At 37.3% G+C, this 23,915-nt stretch overlaps 1 protein-coding gene across 2 annotated transcripts in view; it reads right to left on the reverse strand.

Annotated features, from left to right (window-relative positions):
- Positions 1 to 22,699, reverse strand: part of LOC136268151 (beta-1,3-N-acetylglucosaminyltransferase radical fringe-like) — a 27,769-nt gene extending 5,070 nt beyond the window's left edge. For both annotated transcript variants that reach the window (XM_066063402.1, XM_066063403.1), the window contains exons 1-10: positions 22,456 to 22,699; positions 22,274 to 22,405; positions 13,034 to 13,109; positions 12,931 to 12,973; positions 5,527 to 5,607; positions 5,186 to 5,315; positions 4,514 to 4,552; positions 1,448 to 1,536; positions 741 to 814; positions 595 to 689 (exon numbers count right to left, since the gene is read on the reverse strand). In XM_066063402.1, coding sequence (XP_065919474.1) covers positions 595 to 689; positions 741 to 814; positions 1,448 to 1,536; positions 4,514 to 4,552; positions 5,186 to 5,315; positions 5,527 to 5,607; positions 12,931 to 12,973; positions 13,034 to 13,109; positions 22,274 to 22,405; positions 22,456 to 22,620 — 924 coding nt within the window. In that variant the 5' untranslated portion in view covers positions 22,621 to 22,699. The remainder of the gene's footprint in view (positions 1 to 594; positions 690 to 740; positions 815 to 1,447; positions 1,537 to 4,513; positions 4,553 to 5,185; positions 5,316 to 5,526; positions 5,608 to 12,930; positions 12,974 to 13,033; positions 13,110 to 22,273; positions 22,406 to 22,455) is intronic.
- Positions 22,700 to 23,915: the final 1,216 nt, after the last annotated feature.

The following is a 23,915-nucleotide window of genomic DNA, read 5'->3' on the forward strand; positions in this document are numbered from 1 at the left end:
ATATAACAATTAAACAGAGAGTAACATTTGCCAGATGATAGAGATGCTTCTGTTATGCAAAATGGACCTGGTTTCAGAAAGATCTTTCCATTTTGGGATGTGGGCTCATTCTGTAACGAGATGATGCAGTATGATACGTTAAAGCAGAGTTGAGGCTTGATTTGTTGTTGGTGTACTGTGTGGAAGTTTGCAGATGCCTCAATCCATCAGAATTATTGTAGAGAACTGTACAATCAGCTTAAAGGTGTAGATTCTGCTGATGCTTGTGGTGCGGAGGCAGGGTGGGAACAGCTTTGGAATTGTCAAGGCAGTTGGCTGTGGTCACTGTCATCAATCACGTAGATTAGTTTATGAGAGTAAGCAGCTGTTGTCTCCTTTGTTGGCTGCTAAGCAACAGGCAGTATTGTGCAATGATTCCCCCTCCTCCTGTCAAAAAGGTTCAGGCAGTGTGAGTGTGCAGTCAGGTGTGCAGTAAGGAAGCTTGGATAAAGAAGACTGCAGAGGCTGTTGGAATGGGAGGGGGCATAAATACATAGGTAACTGTGGGTTCATGATAAGCTATCTACAGCAACATAAAGCATCCATTGAACTAACCAGTTTTGATACAGCTTCTGGACTCAGCTTCTTTAAATCAGTAGCTTGATTATACATGTTATCAATGTGTGTTATATTGTATCCCAACACCAAGTCTGTTATGGTACATCACATCACATTATTTTATAATGCAAATTTTACATTACTTATGATAGCACCAACAGACAGGTCATCTGTGTACTCTGAAACAGCACAAGTGTGTTGAAATTTGTCCACACCACTAAATGAAAAAAAAAAAAACGTTATTATATATATGCCTAAATGTTTGCAGTCAGCTGTGTTTATATATAACACCAACCACTGTTCATGCAACCACCTCTGGATTATGAATTAACCACTGCAAATGACAACTGAGAAAGGTTCACACAAAACCCTATTATGTAACTATAAGGAAGCAAATGGAATACAAACAACAGAATTATTAACAAGAGGTTGCTGAAAATTAACTGTCATATATATATAGATAGATATTATAGAGGACATGTTTTTGAGAATATAGAAGCTCTAGATCTGTAAGACAAAAGTTGTGACTAAAAGATTGAGTTATTTGACTGTTTTGTTAAAATATATATCTTGATCACTTTAAAGTAAAGTGATGCTGAGGGAAATGGATGTTCCTTATAAATGAAATCACATGTATGCTAATGAAAAGTAGCAGTATATAGTATTTTGCTAAGATGAATTGTAAACACAGATAAAAACATAACACAGACAGAGTAAAGTGGTCTTTGTGATCTTTAAAGTTCTACTCTCCACCTCTTTCTTTTCAACAGCAGTATGCCCATAGAATGAGATATTTGCATCAATGACACAATGTAATTATTAAAGTGTACTGCAGTCAAATAGTATTTACTTGAAATATTTCTCCAGTTTCATCATTAATGCCAAACTGACACAATATGTAGCTCCAGCTGAATACCAGAATATTCTGCGACTTACATTCTGAAAGTAGAATACATGCATAAATGTATGATTGAATAGGGTTATAATTCAAAGTATACATAATTTATAATTGTAAATTTCAGGATCACGATAATGTGGAAGAAGGAATTTTTAACACAGTGTTTATACATATGTAGATATACAAGTAGACAAAGTATAGGAATCATAGAAATAAAAAAAACCTGGTAAGGGAGGTCACTGACCTATACCAGCAGCTATACTAGTGGACCTACTTCAGTCTACTAACTATTACTGAATATTAGGGTTAAATGTACACTAGCATATATTTACAGGTTTAGGCAACCTCCTTGTTTCCCTACTTTTTTCTATGATCCCTAATTGAAGTTAAAATTCTTAATTTTTTCTTATACTCGCTTGTTTACCTTTTTGTAACATTATTATGACTGGTGAACCCATGCTTACCGCATCAAAAGAAAGGATGGCACCAGACTTGATTAAAGTTTTCGTCTGAATGTGCACCCAGGCTATCAATAAAATACTGACTCAAAAGTGAAATGGCCATTACGCTTTGCTTTCAGCTTTGTTCAGCCTGTTATATACAGTGCTACAAACAATGAAGAACAGTACAAGAAGCGCCTCTGCGAAATGGTACACAAAGGAGTAAGTCCATGATGTGTACATTGAACATACTGTGGTATGCCAAAAGACATGTCTAGGGATGAAGCGACATAGAAAGATGAAAAAACCAAGCCCGTAGCCTTGAGTTACACTTCAGGCAGTTAGTATAAAATTCAGTTGAATATATAATAAATTTCATAACACTCTAATGGTGTATGAACATACATGTGTCATAATCTAGTCCTGAAACAGCTAAGCTTCTTTTGTGAGCCGTGTTTGGTCTGGGTGCTAGTTTGCTGTCTGTAATCATGCATGGAGACACACCTATTTTTCAGTAAGGTGTGTTGAAAGTAATATAGCAAGTATGTATGAAACCACGCACACCTATAGGAAATGTATTTTGTTGTTTGTATTTCAGTTTCATAGTTATAGCTTTGTGGATATTAATTATCTGTGTGCTTCTCAGTTAATCCTACAGTCTGGAGCCCACACCTGACAAATGATAAAAATACTATAGAGAAAGTATACAGAACCAGCTCAGCATACTGCTCAATATGTGAATGCCATGCAGTGGTGAATGCCATGCAGTGTTAAGGAGATGAATTAGCTACAACGTGGGGGATTTGATCACGTAGAGAACAATTTTATTTAATTGCGCATCTTAAAACAAGACACCTATATTTACCATCTGAATACATTCCAGAAATCCATTCTCAGACAGCAAATTATCACCTACAAACTAGATCTAGGTAAATACTGTAGTACAAGTATTCCTTCCTGATATCGTAATCGAACTCCTTACCATACCAATTATTGAGCAAACCATCTGTGTATAATCCTTCTTTGTTGAAATTTCACAGCATTGAAGGATAATAAATTGATCACTAAATCATGAAAACCTGCTTTGCTATATAAAATAGCCACTATATAGTGGAATGCCAAAAATGTAGTTTTTGATGCACACCTTAGTTGGTGTTAATTCAGATCTGGATTACTACCAGTGTTGGTGGGTCATCTATAGCTGAGTCAGCAGTACTGACCTGTTTTAAAATTCGTATGAATACTAATGAACTTAGTTCAGTTGACTAAACACAGTGCATACTGCTCCAAAACAAAGAATGGTGCCATTAATTAATTTAGCATCAAAATGACACCCAAATCAATTACTGAAAGAGCATGTGGTCATTTCAATTTGTTTCCAGCTTTGTACACATGGGGGAAATGTCTCTGCAATCAATTCAGAAATTGCACACAGTTCCTGTTATATCATTTAAATCTGATTTCTACTGATGTCTTCAGCCAAGAGTAAGGTTGATGGTTGATTTCTTCACTGCTTGATGTCACTTAGGTCCAAGATGTGCCTTCATATCTACCACAGCTGCTACAATGTATGCATCATGGACTTACCTTTGTCCTCCTTTGTCCACTAGCTTGTTGATGTTAATATATGGGCAGTGCCTTAGTAGCTTCTTGCACTAGCTTTCATGTCCATAAAAACTCGCATTACCGGTTGCACTGAGAGTACATATGGGCTTGATTATGCCTAGCCAGTACTGCCGAGTTGTCATGGAGACTTGCTTTCGAGTAAAAAATTCGAAAACTACTAGATTATACTAATGATAGGTAGTTGAGTTTGCAGTTGACAATGTGCAAACAAGTTATTGACCATAATTGATTTAATCCACATACAATTCAACATACTAGTATAGGTACCGTTACTATCAGTGACCCGCTGAGCAAAAACAGGCCATTTTTGCACATTTTTTTTGAATTCCATTTTATTGCTTCTCTGTTATCTATAGTAACAAAGTACTGGACAGCCAAAGTTTCAGCCTCTTGTGATTTATAATCTTGGAGATATAGTGCTAGACAGTTGGAACAGGCAATATTATGTACAGCAACAATACGGTAAATAAATTACAGATATTTATTAATCGATCATAGCTCATGACCGGAACAAGCTACAAAGATAGGCTTCTGTTCACCATGAACTGGCACATCAATCATGGTATACTGTTTTCCCTGTACATCTCTGTGTGGACAAAGAAGAAGGTCATTCCAGCAATGAAACGATGACGTAAACTTTGTTATTACCATTTCATAAATAAGCACCCATAACTCACGTACCGTATGCTGTACAAATACAAAACAAAGTGTTTCTTACTCCTAATGAGCAGGAGAATCTGGTGGTGTATATGGGTTTTAGTATTTTGAGTACATACCAAAGCAATTAAAACATGTGTAAAATTTATGTAGTATGCATATTTTTACCCAATAGATTTTGCGAAAACAGCCAGTCCAGTTTTCACTCAGCAGGTCACATACATTCAAAAAATTAGCTACACCATATTAGCACTACCCAATACAAACTAAAGTATCACTACAAAAAATTACTTACGTAGTTATTTTTAAGACGACCAAATCTGAAGGAGTCAACCTGTAAATGAACAAAATTTCTGCCAGATTATACAACACAATAGCATTAGGAAGACTGTATCATAAATTCTTGAAAGATTTGCTCGTATATGTTTAGAAGAACTTACTCTTGGAAACAGCTATTAAAAATCATAACTTGGTAATAATACAGCTGCATGTGTATCGACAAAACTGCTTTTTGAAAGTCTACACAACAATTGTTTCAAAAATGTCTATATAGTTGTAGGTATAATATACGTTGTAAATATTTTATTGTTTAAAGTTTTACAGATGACTTTTTAAAACAAAATTCTGGACTTCTTTGCTAGAGATGAATTAAGATCTAGTCTATAGGTGACAATTTGTTTACAAGTCTGTGTCATACTGGTATAGCAGCATTCCTTCTCATACTGTCATAACTGTATGGCATTGAATAGTCCTTGTTTTGTTCCTTTAAAGTGAGGTCTTGAACGCGGAGGAACTGTTTATGTTTTTCTATGAATTAGAGTTTCTGTACATTGAATCTACCCTAAACACACAGCTAGCTGGCTAGAAATATTTGAGATTAATCCTCTACACAAATTTCCCTCTTTACAATATGGTAAATACAATACACATAACATGTTTAATGGATAAACTGAGAGCATAAACTTACAGCAAATCCAAATCGTCTTGGATACCTTCCTATGTAGTATGGTTTGGATGGATCATATTTAGACAGTAAATTTGATAATTCCTTGACATTTACGTAAATATCATCATCAAAATGACAATACCACTGAACTCTACGAAAAATAAAGCAACAACTTAATACTGACGTACATGATATAACACTAGAGCATTTGTATGCATAGATCTTAACTGTCTGAGTATAGCTTGCAGTGTACATGTATACTGCGTATGCATTGGCTGTAATATATCTTTTAGGAGTGTCAATAGAAGATGTACTAACATACTAACTGAGTATTTTTAATGCAATATCCTATAACAACTTACTGTTGTGAGTCTGACTTGTGTCTTTCTAAATAATTGTAAAATTGCTCATATTCAACACCAGACTTGCAACACAAACCTTTCCTATAGATAAACATGAAGTGTTACACAAACCATGTGTACATACATAACTAAACCAGCCATACAAGTATGCCATTCTTCACCATTACAAGTAACATTTCAGCATAGGTGGGGAAAGGGGGGGCTAGGGGGCTAGGGGGCTAGGGGGCTGAAGCCCCCCTCAGAATGGTATTTTACTGAAATTAACCTTCTTGGAGTGGGAGTGAAAACCGTGAAAAAGATTGATATACTCTAATAGATTGCTTCATCAAAACGTGTCCCTATAAAAATAGTGAATGAAAAAAAAACAGTGGGAATTAAACCACTTTGATAGTTGACATCTTACCACTGTACCAAGTGTTTCCAGGTGTCTAAAGGCTGTTTTGTACTGCTGTATGTTTACTACTCCTGTAGTCAGCAGCTAAAAACTTTTCCAAAATTTCATTTACTGCAAATAGTCTGTTTTAAATACTTTTGACTAAAAAAGTTGGGATTTTAGTTGAAATGTTTCAAATTGTATCTTTAAATTAATTCTGGTGAACTTTGAAACACCACGAAAGCTAAAATAGCTACAGCCCCAGACCCCCTGCTGCTAGAGATTCTATACTCTTGTCAGCCACCCCTCACATAACTACTTCCTCCAGCCCATCACTGCATTGCGGAGCTTAAGTATACCCAACACAAACATCAGCAAAGTCATTGTCAACTATTTTATTGTTATTTAGATCAGACGTGTCTTGTCTTAAGTTAATAAATCACACCAAAAACTACATGTTTATATACCCAGGGATACGTGCAACAAGCAGGGTATCAGCTACATATAATTTTACAACGTAATACATACATTATATTATACTGTATGTAAATGCAAGCTAGCCTTCATTAAATGGGGTGAATAAATCACTGCTATTGTTGGTATAACGTTTTGCGGAGTGTTGTGTGACCTAATCATGTTAGCAATAACTAAGTATATTGTTGAACAAGTCTCCATGCATGGTTGTTGAAGAAGGCTTTGTGGAAGATTCCCAATACGCCAATATGCCACCTCAATCTGTCTTACAGCCACATGGTGTTTATTCTAGGGATTTCCCACAAATCTTAGACTTCTCCCTAGGAAATTTGAGATTTTGTATACAAATTTTTAAGCAACTGGGAATTATAAAATGTCAGCAATTGAGTTTGAGGGCATTTCAACAGTTTGTGTACTATTTTAAGAACACATATAACAGTATAATAATAAGTTTGTTTTTGCAACTAGTACAATAAAAGTATTATAAGGGTTCCAGCAATAAAACCTAGTGGAACAAGATATATGAAAATGGTAGCTATCACATCACCCTGGAATAATCCTTACATTGGAATGTCTGTTCAAATTGCAAAGTATAGGGATTTTCCCATATAGCTATATATATATATGTTGTAATAGCTACCATCATCATGTCTCTCTTGTTTCATTACTTTTTATCACTGGAACCCTACCTCGTTTTTAAATTAATATTTTTTAATTGTACAAGTTTGTTAATTTTTTTGGTATAGCACAGCTATGTTATAAAAGTGTGTTATAGTTATTAGACTATTTCAATCTCCCTGCTTGTCTCGAGTGACCTATAAGCAATAGATTTATACAGCACATGGTTTGCCATATCTAGTTTTCTACAGCAAAACTGCAGTTGACTGCAGCTAGATTATTAAGGGGCATGATAATGGCATGCTCTGATTGCCAAGTGCAAGGTGGTATGTTCTGATTGTGGTTAGACCAGCGATTGTTTAGCTACTCCAACTACAGTGGAGTAAGTGCTTTAAATAGTTTTGTGGCATCTAAATATGCTCCTCTGAGGAATTTCAAAGTTTTGATGCAGAAAATCAATGCCACAATATGGTTTCCTTGCATGAACCAAAAAAGGCACATGCCACTAGTGAGTTTGCTATTGTGGCATGAAATGTTGGCCATGCACTGCTTTGTTTGGCCTCTAGACTTGTGGGTGGGCGGGCGGGCAGGCCAAGATTCAAGTTTTGAAGATTTTAATATCTGGCAGTCTGTGAGTGTATCTAATATGTTCCTCACAGTAAAAACAACCTAGTGACCATCATTACATTTTGTGGCAAGGTCACTGACATTGTCACAAAGTAGTAACCGTCACTGGGAATTGCCACAAAATGTAGTGACTGTCACTAGGTCATTTTTACAGTGCTCCAAAGAAAGTATTGATGCAGAAAATTAATGTCACAGTATGGTTTCCTTGCATGAAGAAGAAGAAGACTATCATGTGATTGAAGAAGGCATAAGTGCAGAAGGCAGGTACTTGTCAGAACCAGAAAAGGTACATGTCACCAGTGAGTTTGATATTGTGGCATGAAACGGTGACTGTGTGCTGCTTTGTTTGGTGGGACAGGCAGGCAGATCAAAATTCAGGTTTTGGAGATCTTTAATTAATATCTGGTAGTCTGTGAGTGTTTTCTTGCTTTAAACTGAATAAGGCTATTCTGAAAAAGTGGCTTTTGCTGCGTATCATGTTTTGATGGCAGCATTTAGGGCAGTGCTGGTCACTTTACAAGGGAACCCTACTGCAGTGGAATGTCCCTTATTCAGACCTCTATTTTCTGGGCACCTCTGTTGTCTGGATGACCCAAATTAGTCATGTGGCTTGTAGTCCATTGACAATAATGAAATTTGGGTAAGATGAAGGCACAAAGAGGGAGCCTAAAGGTGGGGGTCCAGAAAACAAGGAATATGGAATAATGGAACAGCGGAATAATGGAACAGCGGAATAATGGAATAATCGAAAATTAGATTCTAACTTACTTATGCTCTATTATATAGTTATACAACGGCCACGAGTGCTCTGCCTGATATAAACGCACGAGCCTGAGGGCCGTCAGGCCCGAAGGCAAGTAGGTTTATACAGGCAGAGCACGAGTGCACGTTGTATAACTGTTATGTACCACTCACCTAATAGGTGGGGAGAGTCTCACAAGACAGCTGTAACACTTATAAAGGCCAGGTTTCTAACATCGATTGTGGGTAACCAAGCCGGACGTTGGGATGACGTTCCCCCTGCAGTACTGCAGCCACCTGAGATATTGAAAGCTAGTACGCTTATATCACTAACCTGCATTCACTGTTCGACTCTCATCATGTAGTGCTCAGCATGCCAGCGTGTTCACTCAATTGCCATACAGACTAAGTGCCAGACTAATCACCATAGTGATTCTCTCGAGCGAAAAAAAGCAGCTAAATAGACGGTTTAAGTAAACAAAACCTAACTACTAAACGATACTAGTCTAATTCTTACCATTCACACTGGCTAAACTCGAATCTGGTGGCATGACAAAACTGGTTACCACAATCGAACGTAAAGGTTAGTATTATTTAGAATATATTAGTTTTATTGAGTCATTGTCGAAGTGGACTACAGTTTAATCTGGGCTAAGATGGCACCAGACTAGTAAGGTGTATAAGTACGTTTATATATATGTAGAGTAGAGTTGTGGCCACCCGCGTTGGCTTTTTCGATCGCCATTGGCTGCTTGTAAACATTATACGTATTGGTGACGTTATGGCCCACAATCGACCTTTACATGTCAGGCTATAAAAGAATTCGAGTGATCTGTGTAGTGTCTTTCCACCTATTAGGTGAGATGTCGTAGTGGTCTTCGCCACCGGCACTTGTGCTATGCTGCACAAAACCGCAGCCAGGTGCAATATCTGTATATTGCACTGCGGTCGGTGCATTATAACTTATAATGCACTCGTTGTGGTCTACAAAACCGCAACCAGTGTGTTATAAGTTATAATGCACTCGCTGCGGTCTGCAGCAGTGCAATATACAAATTATGGCACTGGCGGTGCCTTTGAACTGCCCACGCAGAGTGGTACATAAAGCGTTTTTACACTCCTTACTCCATAGCAACTCTGCTGACAACACAATTGCAATAGCAGAATAATGCCTCAGGACAATCATTAAATAAAATGCACACAAAACTATCAGCTCTAGAACAAACTAACTTCGCTAAACTACTTTCTAATACACAATTGCTATAAAATTGAAAGTTCTTTCTGTTATACCAGCTGTCACACCCGAGTAACTGCCCAAATTTATTATTGACAAAACACTCCACCCCAAAAAATCTATCCTGGAGTAACCTACTTTAGCTAACCTTCCTCAACTCTGGTAGTCATTCATTGCCAAACATGTTTAAAATAAATTGTGAACTGTGAAGTCAAACACTGACTACTTCAAACTCATTTTTTTTAACTGCTTTGATTTTTGTATCTATTGTAATTGTTAACTTGTTCTCATGTGTGTGTGTGTTTGTGTGTGTGTGTGTTGGGGGGGGGGGGGGGGGGGGAGCACATTAGCAGGTTTTATGCATTCTGTGTACCCATGTCTTTTGACAAAAATGGATAATCTAATCTAGCCTAATTTCATTTGTAACAGCACAATTCTAATAAATTTGGGCAGTCGCTCATGTGACAGCTGGCATAAGTAAGTATGGCAGGAAGAACTTTATAATAATTGAAGAATATATTAGAAAATAGTTTAGCTTAGTTAGTTTGTTCTAAAGTGGATGGTTTTGTTTGCTTTCTATTTAATGAATGCCCTGATGATCTCCTCTAGTGTTCTGCTATTGTGATAGTGTTCTCGGAAGAGTTGCTATGAGGTGGGGAGTGTGTAAACACTATAGAGAACATAAATAGTAGTATAATATTTAGAATTAAATTTTCCATTATTCCGCTTTTCTGTCATTCCGTATTCTGTGTTTTTTGGACTAGTCCCCCTAAAGGTTGCTGTTTACCTGTTAGGTGGCTTGTTTATTCTACTACTTATAACTACCACTTGGTTGCTAGGTGATAAAACATTTTTACAGTCCAGGAGAGTGACCCTGAATGCTCTTCCCCTCTACTCAATAAACCATATAGCTTGCAATAATAGCATTTAAAACAGTTACTTTAGCATATTAGCATACATGTTTTAGCTACAGACATTTCTGAGATACACAGTACTATGTTCCAGACTGTCTGGATGAGAGAGGTTCCAATGTACTGTATTGTTTGATAGCACACACGATTCAATCTTAGAAATTGTAATTTCAAAATAACATGCACAACAAGCTGTAATATCCTCAATCTATAAGAAAGATGCTTGTTTCAAAATGGACCCATATGTAAATGCCCTCATGTTTGATTTAATTTAATTTTTTCTTGGAAGACATCCACTCAAACCTTTTAGATTGCTAATGCCTCATGGTATCATACAATTATGACCAATACTATGTCTCACACAAATTGGTTATTCAAAATTTAGCTGGAAATACACAAGGCACACTCACAATGTATTTCAAAATTCATCTGATAAATACACGACAGTGCACATGTAGCCTTAGCCCAGCAACATAGCTAGCTATAATATAGCTGCTAGCTACATGCTGGCACTACTAATAGAATTGTGTTTACAAGATGCACATGGGTCCCTAGATATTACATTATAATGTCATCATTACAACACTCACATGCAACAAGCTCAAGTTTTAGCAACAGCACCAAACCATGACATTGGTGTATATATCAATGCCAATAACTCCTGTCTTGTCCATAAACTAAACTATCAGTAAGATAATTTTGTTTGGCTTTGCCAGTTTTCATTTAGGCCATCATTATTATATTGAGCAGCAAAAACTGATGCGTTCAGGAGGTGATTATTGATTATTAATTATACAGTTGACTGCTACATGACTGCTCTATTAGAGTATCTCGATCTTGAAAGGTGCAAGATTATGCAGCCTGTTCAACAGTAGTGGAGGGACTCCAACCATACTGCTATGTATATAAGTATTTACACAGCATGATTCATACACAAATACTGACTGTATTTATTCCATCTATGTTTAGGTGTTGGAACTAATAGTCCAAAAATTCTACCTTGGCTCAAACAAAAACAGACCACAGCCCCCAACAGTGAATAACATTAGAGTCATATATGGATTTCGTTTTGTCTTGTTATAGGGAGTTTTTTAAAATAGTTGTTCCAATACTGAATAAAGACGGAGTTAGAATAGGTAGTATTGGAACACTATTTTTGCTGTGTACCTTAACAGCTCAGTCATTTTGTGCTTCCCTCCATACTAAATAGTGCATTCACGTGATCAATAATCAAATAATTAAAATTTAGTGTGGCTACCTAAAAATTGATGCGGGCGGTGACGGGAAACAAGGAATAAAATAATGATGGCCTTATAGTAAACAACACAGCTAGACCATACTATAGTTAGGCAGGTATCTTAAGTACAAAGTTTCTAAGTGTAGGGGAAAATATGCCCAAAAGCTCAATCCACCACCAGCGATGTGGTTTATTAGCTCTGTATCAAACAGTAAAGTAGTACTGTTTAAGTAGGGATTTCCCAAAAATGACATGCGCCACCTAAAATTCCACCTCTAAAATCATTCTAGAAACATCTTACATGATGAATATCACCTCTACAGAATAATATTAGCCATCTAACATCAAATACAGCATTAAAAACAAGAAAACACAGTCGATTGGATATAGGATTTAAAAAATTACCAAAACTCGAATTTCATCTGCCTACCATCCTGCCTGCCTGACCACAGTTGGCCACCATTTTATGCCACAATAAGAAACTAACCAGTGGGATGTGCCTTTTGTGGTTCCGACAAGTGTGTGCCCTCTGTGTCTTATCTTCCCTTTTATCCTCAGTCTTCGTCTTTCTTCGTGCAATGAACCATATTGAGATGTTCATTTTCCCTATCACTGAACACTTTCCTTGAGCAGCATACTAAAAGTTTAAATGTCGCAAGTGCTTATGCACGGTAGATACCAGTAACTTCATGATAGGTTCAATACCCTACCTAGTAATGTGATCTTGGTTAATTAAATAATGATCGAGCACCGAGACCACACCTCTTAACAATCCATTTACTTGAATGATGACACAACCCTTGTTATTATTGGTATTGCTAGCACAACGAAAAAGAAAATAGTGAAACACCTGAAAGGCTGACTCAAGATACTCTAATACAGCAGTCACCCTAATAGAACATTCACAAGTGTATAGCTGTATGCTATAACAAAAAACTAGTACATTAAAAATTTAATTTAAAGATGAAGTAGGGATCCAAGCAATAATGAATGACAGTATTACAGCATAGCTCAGTGGGAAAATCCCTACTTTGGTATTGAACAAAATCATTGTTATAACATGCCAATGTAGAGCTTTCCGACCAAGCTATGTTGTAATATCATTGTTCATCTCTTATTTCACTACTTTTTATTGCTTGGATCCCTACTTCATTTCAAAGATATACTAGTATAATGTATAAGCACATACCGATGATGTTCTACTTGGCATTTTGTTGTAACAAGATGAAATCCTAAACAAAGAGGAAATACATCTAACATATAAGTAAAATACATAGGCAGACATGCTATACCTTCTTTGATTACCTCTTCTTCAAACAATTTCAGATCAACAAAACTTTCATTAAAGTGGTCTGAAACTATTGTGAACTATAAGAACAAAACCAACAAATACATTGTTCACTAGAGAACTTAACACTGACACAAAACTAACTAAGTTTCATGCTTTGGACTTATAAAGTTTGTGTGGGAGGATCAAATGCTGAAGTGAATTGTGCTGTGTCCATACAGTGTATATACAGTACAGTTTGGAAAATACAGTATGTGGAGGATACAGTACATTAAACAAGTACAAAAAGATGTATACAAAAACAGTGCATACTGTAAATTGCTAAACAACCGACCACTATATGACTAGTAATAAATTGTATATGAACAATGATAACTGATAGTCTGTCTGATGGCTGAAAGCCGAAGCAGTTTGAGTACCTGAGATGAACGCTCCAAATTAAGAAGACAACTCAGTATAAAGCTAGCATATTATAAAGCGTAACATTATATCCCTTAATGCACTGCCTAGTGCCTATGCTTGTGTACACGAAAATACAGCGCACAGGAGATATCTCGGAGTGATAAAGCACTCGTCTTTGTCTTGTGTTCCACTAGCTCCCTTTTGCTGTATTTCCTAAATAATAAACACAGAGCTGGAGGATAGCCAGAAATATCAGGACAGTATTGCTATCAATATCACCAATCCTTTGCTACTGAATGTATCTATTAGACTTAAGCACAAAACAATTTAAACAATTTTGGGAAAACTATCAACCTAAAATGCCTATTGATACTCTCAGTCAATATAAATAGTTATCCACAAATGCATCCCTCACTATATGTGACCGGATTGGGTCTTCCACACATATCCAATTTATATACCAACTTTGAAAATTAATAACTTGAGATTGGAAAACATTATTAACTTGAAAAGTGGTCAGTAGTGAGTATCAACATAGCTTAATGAATGGAGAAAATGTCAGGTTTATACGTTAATTGAACATTAAATTATGGTCTCTCAAGTTCATAGATTTGGATGTGTGTGGAAGACCCCTTTTCACAAATCCAGTCACATATATATATGACCGCACGGTAAAAAATGAGAGATAACATGCTTATTAATAGTGAATATGCTCTTGAGCACCTGCATCAATTCATCATGGATACAAGCATAGATACAAAGAAACACGATAATCATGACTAAATTTCACTGCTTTCTGTCTGGCACACGAACACTTATTACAATGAGTAATAAATTATCGCGTGGGATTTAATGTTGTGAATTTGTCACCTCGTGAGATTAAGTGTCACATGCTTTTATTTTCGCAAGTTAATTGGTCTGCGAGAAAAACCCGATACACAGTATTTAGCAAAGGCACTACTTCAAGTAATGCACCAGGCTTCTCTTAGAAGAAAGGCTTGGCCTTATCAATGCCAATCATCACCTATCAACATGCAGTTCTTTGTCATCAATAGAATCAGCTAGAGGTGTACATATGATCAAAAGTGAATTTGTAGCAGTGTATTTTTACAGGCCATATACTGGCAGTTAGACACTCTCCCCCATACAAATATTATGAACTCTTGATGTGACACAATACCATAGGCGATTCTAAGGGGAGCATGGCCCCCCTGCTGAAAAATAAGTTTTAAAAAAATCTTGGGGAAAAGTTGAAGTATAGAATTGCATTGTTAATTTTTTTTAAAGCATTTTTCATGTTTTTAGCCTAAATTTTAGGCTGTTTTCAAGCCTTCAAATCCTGCAGCATCTGCCCCTGAAATTCTGTTTTATATTACAGCCATACAAAGGGCATGTCTAGCCCAAACATGATGCCCGGGCAAGCCCATTCATTTACCTGTACACCTAGTCCAGTGAACAACCTGTGTGGGTTCATACATTCATTCATCAAACAGGGGCGTAGCCAGGATTTTTTGAAGGGGAGTTCCAACAGCAATATTGAGTTACCAGAAGCAGGAGTCTGGGGCCCCCAGCTGCTGAAAGATTTTCAATATGTTAATGAATCAAAACTCAGCAAATTGATATATTTTATGCAAAAAAAGTACATTAATTATAACGTATATAAGTGCCTCTGAGATGAAGCTAGTATAGATAAAACTACCTAGTGGAAACAGACAGCATAGCACATAGAGACACATATAGTAATCTTTAAGTGATAGTTATCTCACTGGTATAGGAACCATAAATCCACTGATACAAATGTCATGACTTACAATCAAAACATTATAACTATACAAATATGCATAGCATGAATTCATATTGCACAATACAAGTGATAAATTACTGAAGTTCTATATCTTTAAACACTGCACACCAAAGCTATATATAAAATCATGCTCAGTTTTGCATTTAATGTTAGAATGTCTGAAAAACTTCATATGGATAATTACATGCATGTTCTATTAGAGTACACCTGACTGCTCTATTAGAGTATATCGATCTTTTTGAAGAAGGTTCATGTTTCCTCTGTAAATCCTTCCCTGAATGCAAGCTTTATCAATTGTTGTGCTGCTATATTACTCACTCATTTTACACTAAATGGTATGTTACAATCCTGCTTGCAGATGTCTAAATTTTACAGGGGGGTTCCTGAACCCCCTGGAATCCCCCCCCCCCCCTCCCTCCCTATGCCGCTGCATCAGTCTACAATCACTCCATACTAGTCTCTAGCTATGATGCATATATCGATTGTGAGACTGCAGCATCACGTGCCACACATAAGGATACTTCCAACCCATAATAAACTGACAGATTTCTTGCACTGACTTGTACCTACCATAGCTACAAAATATCGTCCACAATTCTCTTTATTCCATTGACATTTCTTCGTCGTATTTGTATCACAATGGCACAATATATCACAATTTGTATCACAATGCATGCAATGTATTTCCTTCATCGTATTTGTGTTGCATTTCCTTCGTCAAATGCTAAGAAGACATGGTTGGTGGTGAAGCCACAGTATTTGGAGCTGGCACTTCAAGTGTTTGGTGGCATCAATGTTAATATTACTGCTGAGGGTAGGCCTTACTTGGGGGCTGCAGTTGGAACTACCTCCTACATTGCTGACTATGTTTCTCAGAAAGTAAATTTATGGATTGAGGAGCTGACCCTTCTGTCTGCTATTGCCAGGTTACAACCACATGCTGCCTATTCTGCATTTACGCATGGCTTCATTAGCAAATGGCTTTTTATTGCTAGGACCATCCCTGATATTAGCAGCTGCTATAAACCTTTACAAGTTTGTATCTGTAACATATTTATTCCTGCTGTAACTGAGCGATCACCGCCAGGAGACTTGGAGAGGAACTTGCTCACCCTCCCTGCAAGACTTGGTGGTTTGGGAATTACTAATCCTGTTCAGTTGTCATCTGTTGAGTATGATGCTTCCACCAAAGTCACTGGACCTTTACAGTCACTTCTTTCGTCCCAAACAGGCGTATGTTCAGCTGATGTTCAAAGTACCCAGTTATCACTGAGATCTGCTGTTCAACGTTCAAAGTCTGTTGTGATGACCTCTACTAAGAATGCTTTATTGGATCAAGCACCACCAAGTTTGAAGAGAGCTTTAGAGTTAATTGGCTTCTGAACGGGGTGCTTCCAATTGGCTTACTGTACTTCCTGTGCAGGAACATGGGTTTACTCTTCACAAGACAGCTTTTCATGATACTATTGCTCTCCGGTATGGCTGGGATCCTGTTAGACTTCCTAGTCATTGCCCTTGTGGGGCCAGGTTTTCTGTTGAACATGCTTTTTTTTCCCTAAAGGTGGCTTTCAAACTATTAGACACAATAAAATACGTGATCTAACAACTACTTTGCTGACAGAGGTGTGCCATGAAGTGCAGGTTGAACCAACCTTACAGCCTCTTTCTGGGGAACATTTCGATCATGCCACCCTAAACACAGAAGATGGGGCACGTTTAGATGTTGCTATGAATGGTCTTATGTTGATGTTAAAGTGTTCAATCCTCATGCACCTACTGACTGCTCCTCTGCTCCAAGGTCCATTAATCATCATCACAAAAATGTGAAGAAGCATGCTTATGAAGCTCGAATTCGTGAGGTTGAGCATGGCACTTTTACTCCTCTTGTTTTCTCTGCAACAGGTGGGATAGCTGATCAAGCTATTGTGTTTTACCTCCATTATATAATTGTTAATTGTATTTAATAGCAATAGTTATTACTAACAAAAAAATTAATAAATTCAGGCACTGATTATTCAATATTAGACCTCTACCTACTAAAATCAAGTAGCCAAACAGCTAGAGGAATTTACCTAATATCGGATGGATTCACCCTGGACACGTGATTATACAGTGATGTATTACAATGTTCCTGGTCCATAATTTGACATGAAATGATAACCTTATGAACATAGTGACTCATAATTAAACACCTCCATATGACTCGTAATACCAACACTTACATGGCTTCAGTGAAAAGATCAAACGCCCAATACATAGTAAGTAATTTTTTGAAATTTTAGGATAATGTAGCATATGGTTACACCTTTCCCTACAAGTAGTATGAAATATTGGGGTCACTATATTAGGTGATAGTGGCGCTTTTAACTTAAGTGGTTCTTAATTACCACAGCCACTCTAGTTTCTAAATATCCCCAGTTTGTTTAATCAAATTCTTTTAATCACGAATTACAAATCAAATAAAATGAGACATCATTGGAGTAATAATCTTACCATAAATGGAAACTTGATCAAGTATACGTTGTTTGCAATAAGTTTACGGGAAATGTGTACCGTATACTTTAAAAAACACCGTATACTTCCGTACACTTAAATTCATAATGTGATTAGTACTCCAGTGACATCTCATTTTATTTGATTTGTAATTTGTGATTTAAAGGATATGATTAAATAAACTGGGGATATTTAGAAAATAGATGAGTTGTTCTACAAAGTGAAGATATAAAACTGTTGATTGGATGTGAGTGTGATTTGTGAACTGTGGGTGTCCATGAATCGATCTCTTTTCTGGATTATACCAATTAATCGGAAATGACTTTGCGGGGCCCCACAGCCTTGAACTATCTAGAGACATATAACTAAGTTGTTAAAAAAATTCCTGTTGTAGCTTGAGTATTTTGGAGTCCATCCGATATTTGGTAAGTTACTCTATAGACTGAACGTACTGCAATGGCAAGTTCCTCAATACGTACTCACAACCACGATCACGATTAGAATACAAGATCATCAGCAGAACTACTGCCCCTCCACCAAGAAGAAAACAGATGCACAAGCTTCGACATAAGCGTTTTATTTATTTTCCATTGATGTACGAACTCAGGTATGAGTATTGTCGTACATGTGTATAAGTGTGATAAGTAAATGGTATAATTAATGTAGATTATAATGTCTCTCTTTGAAAGTTTGTAAATCTGGTGATCTTATCAGGTATACTGGGGTAAAGTATTTCATAATTTGATCGCTTGTGGAAAAAAGTAATAGGCATATATATGCATTCACTCTACAGGGTAGCTGTTGAAGTTTCTCAGTATGTCCTCTTAGCTGTAATGTTGATGGCAACAGAATTGTATCAGTACGTACATCCTACCAAGTTTTATACATCATAAAGTTCTCAAGGTGTTGCGTCTGCTTTCTAAAGTGGGACTTTCAAGTATACCAATCATTTCCGATCTACTTGCATACCTATCAAACTTTTTTAATGTATATCTGGCAGCATGTCTTTGTACCACTATTGCTTGTACATTAGATTTGTGGTATGGTGACCAGGCTACACAGGCATATTCTAATATTGGGCGAACAAGCATCAAGTAGCATGATGCTTTAACCATCTGGTGAGCACGTCTTAAGATTACGCTGAAGGAACCCTCTCACTCTGTTTGCCTTACATACAACTTGTCTTGTGTGCTTATAATTATTTAGATTTTTATCTATAGACACTCCAAGATATTTGGCATGATCAGCCTGCTGTATGGGTGTACTGTTCATGTAGTAGGAGTAAATAAGAGGGGATAGTTTGTTTGTAATCCTCAAGCACACACTCTTTAGTGCATTAAATGTCATTTAAGTAGATGCCCATTGAAGTAGCATAGATATCCTGATCTGCTTTAGAGGGATTTTTTCCGATATATTAATGCATCATCTGCATAATAATCTTATGCTGAACTTTATATATTTGGGAAAGATAGCACAAGAAGAGTAGTGGTCCCAATACTGAACATGCATGATACTGAGATACTGGATTTTGCAGTGCGAGTGACACTGATTTTCCCTTCTCTAAGCCCCTCTCATAATTGTACTTGTAATTAAGGGTAATTAATTTTTGTTTTAGTTGTAGTTACAGTAGGACCTTGTTTATCCAGACCCCAAACATCCGGACACTCAGTTAACCGAACGGGTCTGAAGTACTGCATGTGACTAATAATTGAAGGCAGTTATTGGCTTGCCAGCTGGAGGGCAGCCATTCAAAGACATTTGGCATGTAATTAGATGGGTTGATGATGGTTTGGTGGTAATCATTGGTTAATTTGTTGATAGCTTGGTGGTGACCACAAACCAAACCTAGCATACAGTGGGGTAACCTACTTGTATTGAAGTGCTAAGTGCTCTTATTGCAGTGTTAACCATCATTTAACAGGTATATAGTGAATAAGTGACTGCATTTATGCATGCTCTAATGGATGATTCAAAGTTACAGATTATCCAAAGTTATGAGCAGGGCTTGGTCCCAGCGGGTTTGGATAAACGAGGTCCCACTGTATGTATTAGGGTAATTTTTGTTTTAGTTATAGATCTAGTTATGTTATCTTTGTTTCAATTTTATTTAGGTACTCTTACATCCAATAAATAATTATCCGGACAGTGGCCCGTAACACCGCAACCAAAGGCCCGATTTTTACCAAACTCCAGAGCATGTAACATCATGCATGCAGTCTTCAGTTGTATGCTGATAAAAATTTGGAATCTTAGTTATGCTGTTGGCAGATACAGTATGCTAAAGTATTTACTGCTATTCCCGAGCACCCCTTATCTTAAAGTTTTTTTTTGTATTCCAGCCAGCTGACGAATTGACAAGACCTCCAAAGCCACTTAATCAGTGTAAATACTTGTACCATATACACATTGTACTATACATATGGTAGGTATTTGTATTGATTGGGTAGCTTTGGAGATCTTGTCAACTCTTCAACTGGCTGAAACACCCCAGCAAGATAAGGGATGTCCGGAAATATAGTATATAGTTATATATATAGTAAACAAAACACGTTGATCGAATTTAGCGAACTGTATTTGCCAACTAAAGCATAGCTATAAGACTCCAAACTTTTGTCAGCATACAGCCAAAGACTGATGTTACTTACATGCCCTGGAGGCTGATGGAAATCAGGCCTGTGGTTGCGGAGTTATGAGCCACTATCCAGATAATTGATTAATTCCTCCTGTTAGCTATTGGTTTATCCGGACATGCAGCTATTATAGCCTCGCATTCCTATCTACTTAAATCAATCGGGCTGATATTTGGTATGTAAAATAGTCTAGGCTAGGCCTTCCTATGCTGCAAAAATCAAACTCAGCGGTTCATTCGTTTGGCAACTGCAGATGTCCCGAAAAAGAATCGTTCGGTAGCTAATTGATTTATTACTCTATACAAGCTTGACTCTATATGTGACCCAATTTTGGAAAACCATCCTTTTGGGCACATGCAAAATTTGCAGGAAAACTCAATTGAAAATTTCAGCAATTATTTTAAATTAATTTTTTTTGACCGATTTGGATAAAACAACTATTAAGCCTTCTTCCTGTGAAATTTCACACCCAAAGCTTCTTTCTGGTAGGAGATATGGATGATTTTATCAGACCATGTAGTGATTTCACCATACGTGGGACACCAGTTAACTTACAAATGGGGTGATTTGTTCAGGTGCTAGAATAAGTCTTAGACAATGATACATAGAATTTAATTGAAGAAAAGGACCAGTAACACAGGGACGGATCCAGGAGTTGGCAAGGGGAGGGGCACAAACAGGCCAAGTTGTAGATGGTTTGGGAGAGCCAGATTCTCTTATTAGTTGCTGCATTTTTGAAGCAGCAAATAATCACCTCTTAGTAGTGTCTCACTGTTAATTTTGCCATTTTGATTTTTTCAGGTGGTTGTGAAGTCTTAAAAGCTGTTTAAAGGCTCTGAATGTCTTAAACAACAGCAACACGACAATTATTACGCTTAGTACACACAAAGATGCTGGTAACAATTTCAAAGCTATCTTTGGTTTGCTTTGGTTTCAAGTGGATTTGTAATAAATGCTATTATAATGTGCATATTTTGATGAGTTTATAAACTGATCTTGAAGTGACATAAATTTTAGTAGCTAGCTACTTTAATCAGAAGTATGGCTGGCTCCACCACAAGGTGGGGGGGGGGGGGGGGGGGGGGCATTTGGGACATCCTGGATCCACCATTGTAACACTTGATTTAACTATCAGAAGTCTCTTTATAATATTTTTAGACAGTAGGAATGGAATTATTTGTAAACAAAGTGATTTGTCACAATTTGTCATGCTTAATCACTCACAGAATTCAATGCAGGAAAAGTTACTTTGTAAACGTATTAGACAGTGAATTGACCATATCTCTGGAACCCTTCAAGATATCAAGCTGAAATTTTGACACAAGATAGATAAACACCCAGTAACTCATTTTAGCTACAAAAGAGAAAATTAACCAATGTGCCAAAAAGGATGGTTTTCCAAAATTGGGTCACATAATAAGGCCCCTATTTGGTGGTTATTAGTTTCTCATCCACCGCCCGCATCCTTCTTAAGCTACTGCACAGTAAGCCATTATTTACTCTGTGCATGCTCAGAAGAACACGTAATACCAAACTGTTATAATTTTTTATTGATGAACGCTACAATGCGTTATATATCGCCAGGGAACTGTTGTTTTCCTTAGCAAATTGCTGTAGTGCCAGTTGCAATCGTGCTCTATCGACTTCATCAAAGCAGGCTTTCAGTTGAGTGTCGAAAAACAGTTGGCGATCACGAAAAGTGGTGAAGGAAATGTTTGTAGTAAGAAAGAAAGACAATTTGGACAAGGTCTGTACATCAGTGTGTTAATATTATAAAATAATGGCATAATGGTAATACCCTCCCCGCCCGCACCATAATAATTAGAAAAGCTGGATGAGAAACTAATAATCACCGAATAGGAGCCTAATGTTGTTGTTTTCTTTTTATCTGCTTTACCAATTATATAGGCATTACCTTTTCTTTATCCACCTTCTGGAACCATGTTTTCTTTAAAATACTCAGTCTACTATCATAGTACTTAGGAGTAGTTTTGACAGAGATGTACACATTGGATAGGATGTCTGGTGAAGACCGGGCTGCTATTAACTAAGTAGATAGAACATATACACCATCTAGTTTATGACAAAATAACTAACTTGACTGTTTATAGACCGCAATGGCAAGTTCCTCGGCACGTACTCACGACCACGATCACGATGAGAATACGAGACCATCAGCAGAACTACTGCCCCTCCGCCGAGAAGAAAACAGATGCACAAGCCTCGATACAAGCATTCCGTTAAGCTATCCCTAAGCCTCATTGCCAGTGACAACCTTTCAAAATATTATTTAGTTTACCGAAGTTCGCAGGCAACCATTTATGATCAGTTAACGTACCATATGGGGGGGTGTCTATTGTACGGACCGGACCAGACCGCCCAGACCGGACCGTCGGACCGGAAGTTCCTGCTTAGCAAGCTAGGTGTTTAGCACTGCTAAACACCTAGCTTGGTCTATTTAGGTCTTGGTCTAATAGCAGGTCTATTTTACGGACCAGACCGGAAGAAGTATAATGAAGGCGTGGATCGATGCTTTCATGATCGTGCATGCTTTTTGAATTTCGTGTGCAAGGCTGGGTGTAACTAATCACTGGACTGGACTACTGGACTGGAACACTGGACTGGACTACTGGACTGACATATTTTTGGTTTTTACACATTCTGAGGTTGGTTTATTGAGTCTTGCTAGCTAAGGACCTTCAGAAAACTTGCAGTCTGCTACTAAAATGATGAGTATGAGGAGTGGAGTAAGCAAAAACTGACTTCTCACTACTTGTTATGCTCTACAGCATTTATACACTTCTTAGTATTGTGTTTTGGAGATTGTAATATCTAGCAATAGCTAACCAAAAATCATTTTACTATATTTGTACTACCTATGATACACCCGTAGCCTTAAACTAAATAGCTCAGACCCATGGGACACAACCTATCCTTCCTAAGACTACTGTAGCTAAGTTCGTTCATACATGTAATATACAAACTCATTGTACAACTGTAGGTATTTTCTGCTATCATGATCAGTTCTTACATGTGCTGGTTGGTGTACTACTACAATATGTGACCAAATTTACAAGCTTGCTACTATCTCCAAGACGTTATTGTTGATTAGCCATAACTAGCACATTCCCTGCAGCATACTGATAAGGAGTATAGGTATATGTACTGTAGAAGAACATAATAAATAGAGATGAAATCACTAGAAGTAGGTTTTTGCTTACTCCACTCCTCACACTCATCATTTTAGTAGCAGACTGAAAGTTCTCTGAAGGCCCTTGGCTAGCAAAACTCAATAAAACCAACCTCAGAATGTGTAAAAACCAAAAATATGTCAGTCCAGTAGTCCAGTCCAGTGTTCCAGTCCAGTAGTCCAGTCCAGTGATTAGTTACACCCTGCAAGGCTCTAGAGGGTTTACACTAATTTCACAACGCTTCATGCCCGCGGGCGCCCCTGCACGTATATATACCACAATTGGTATCACGAGGTTTCAAGATAGTAGAGGGCGCTAAAGCGCCCTCTACTATCTAAAGAATGATTTCTCACGATCAGTAGTCCA

Source organism: Dysidea avara, chromosome 10, assembly GCF_963678975.1.
Source record: "Dysidea avara chromosome 10, odDysAvar1.4, whole genome shotgun sequence".
Taxonomy (NCBI): Eukaryota; Metazoa; Porifera; class Demospongiae; order Dictyoceratida; family Dysideidae; genus Dysidea; species Dysidea avara.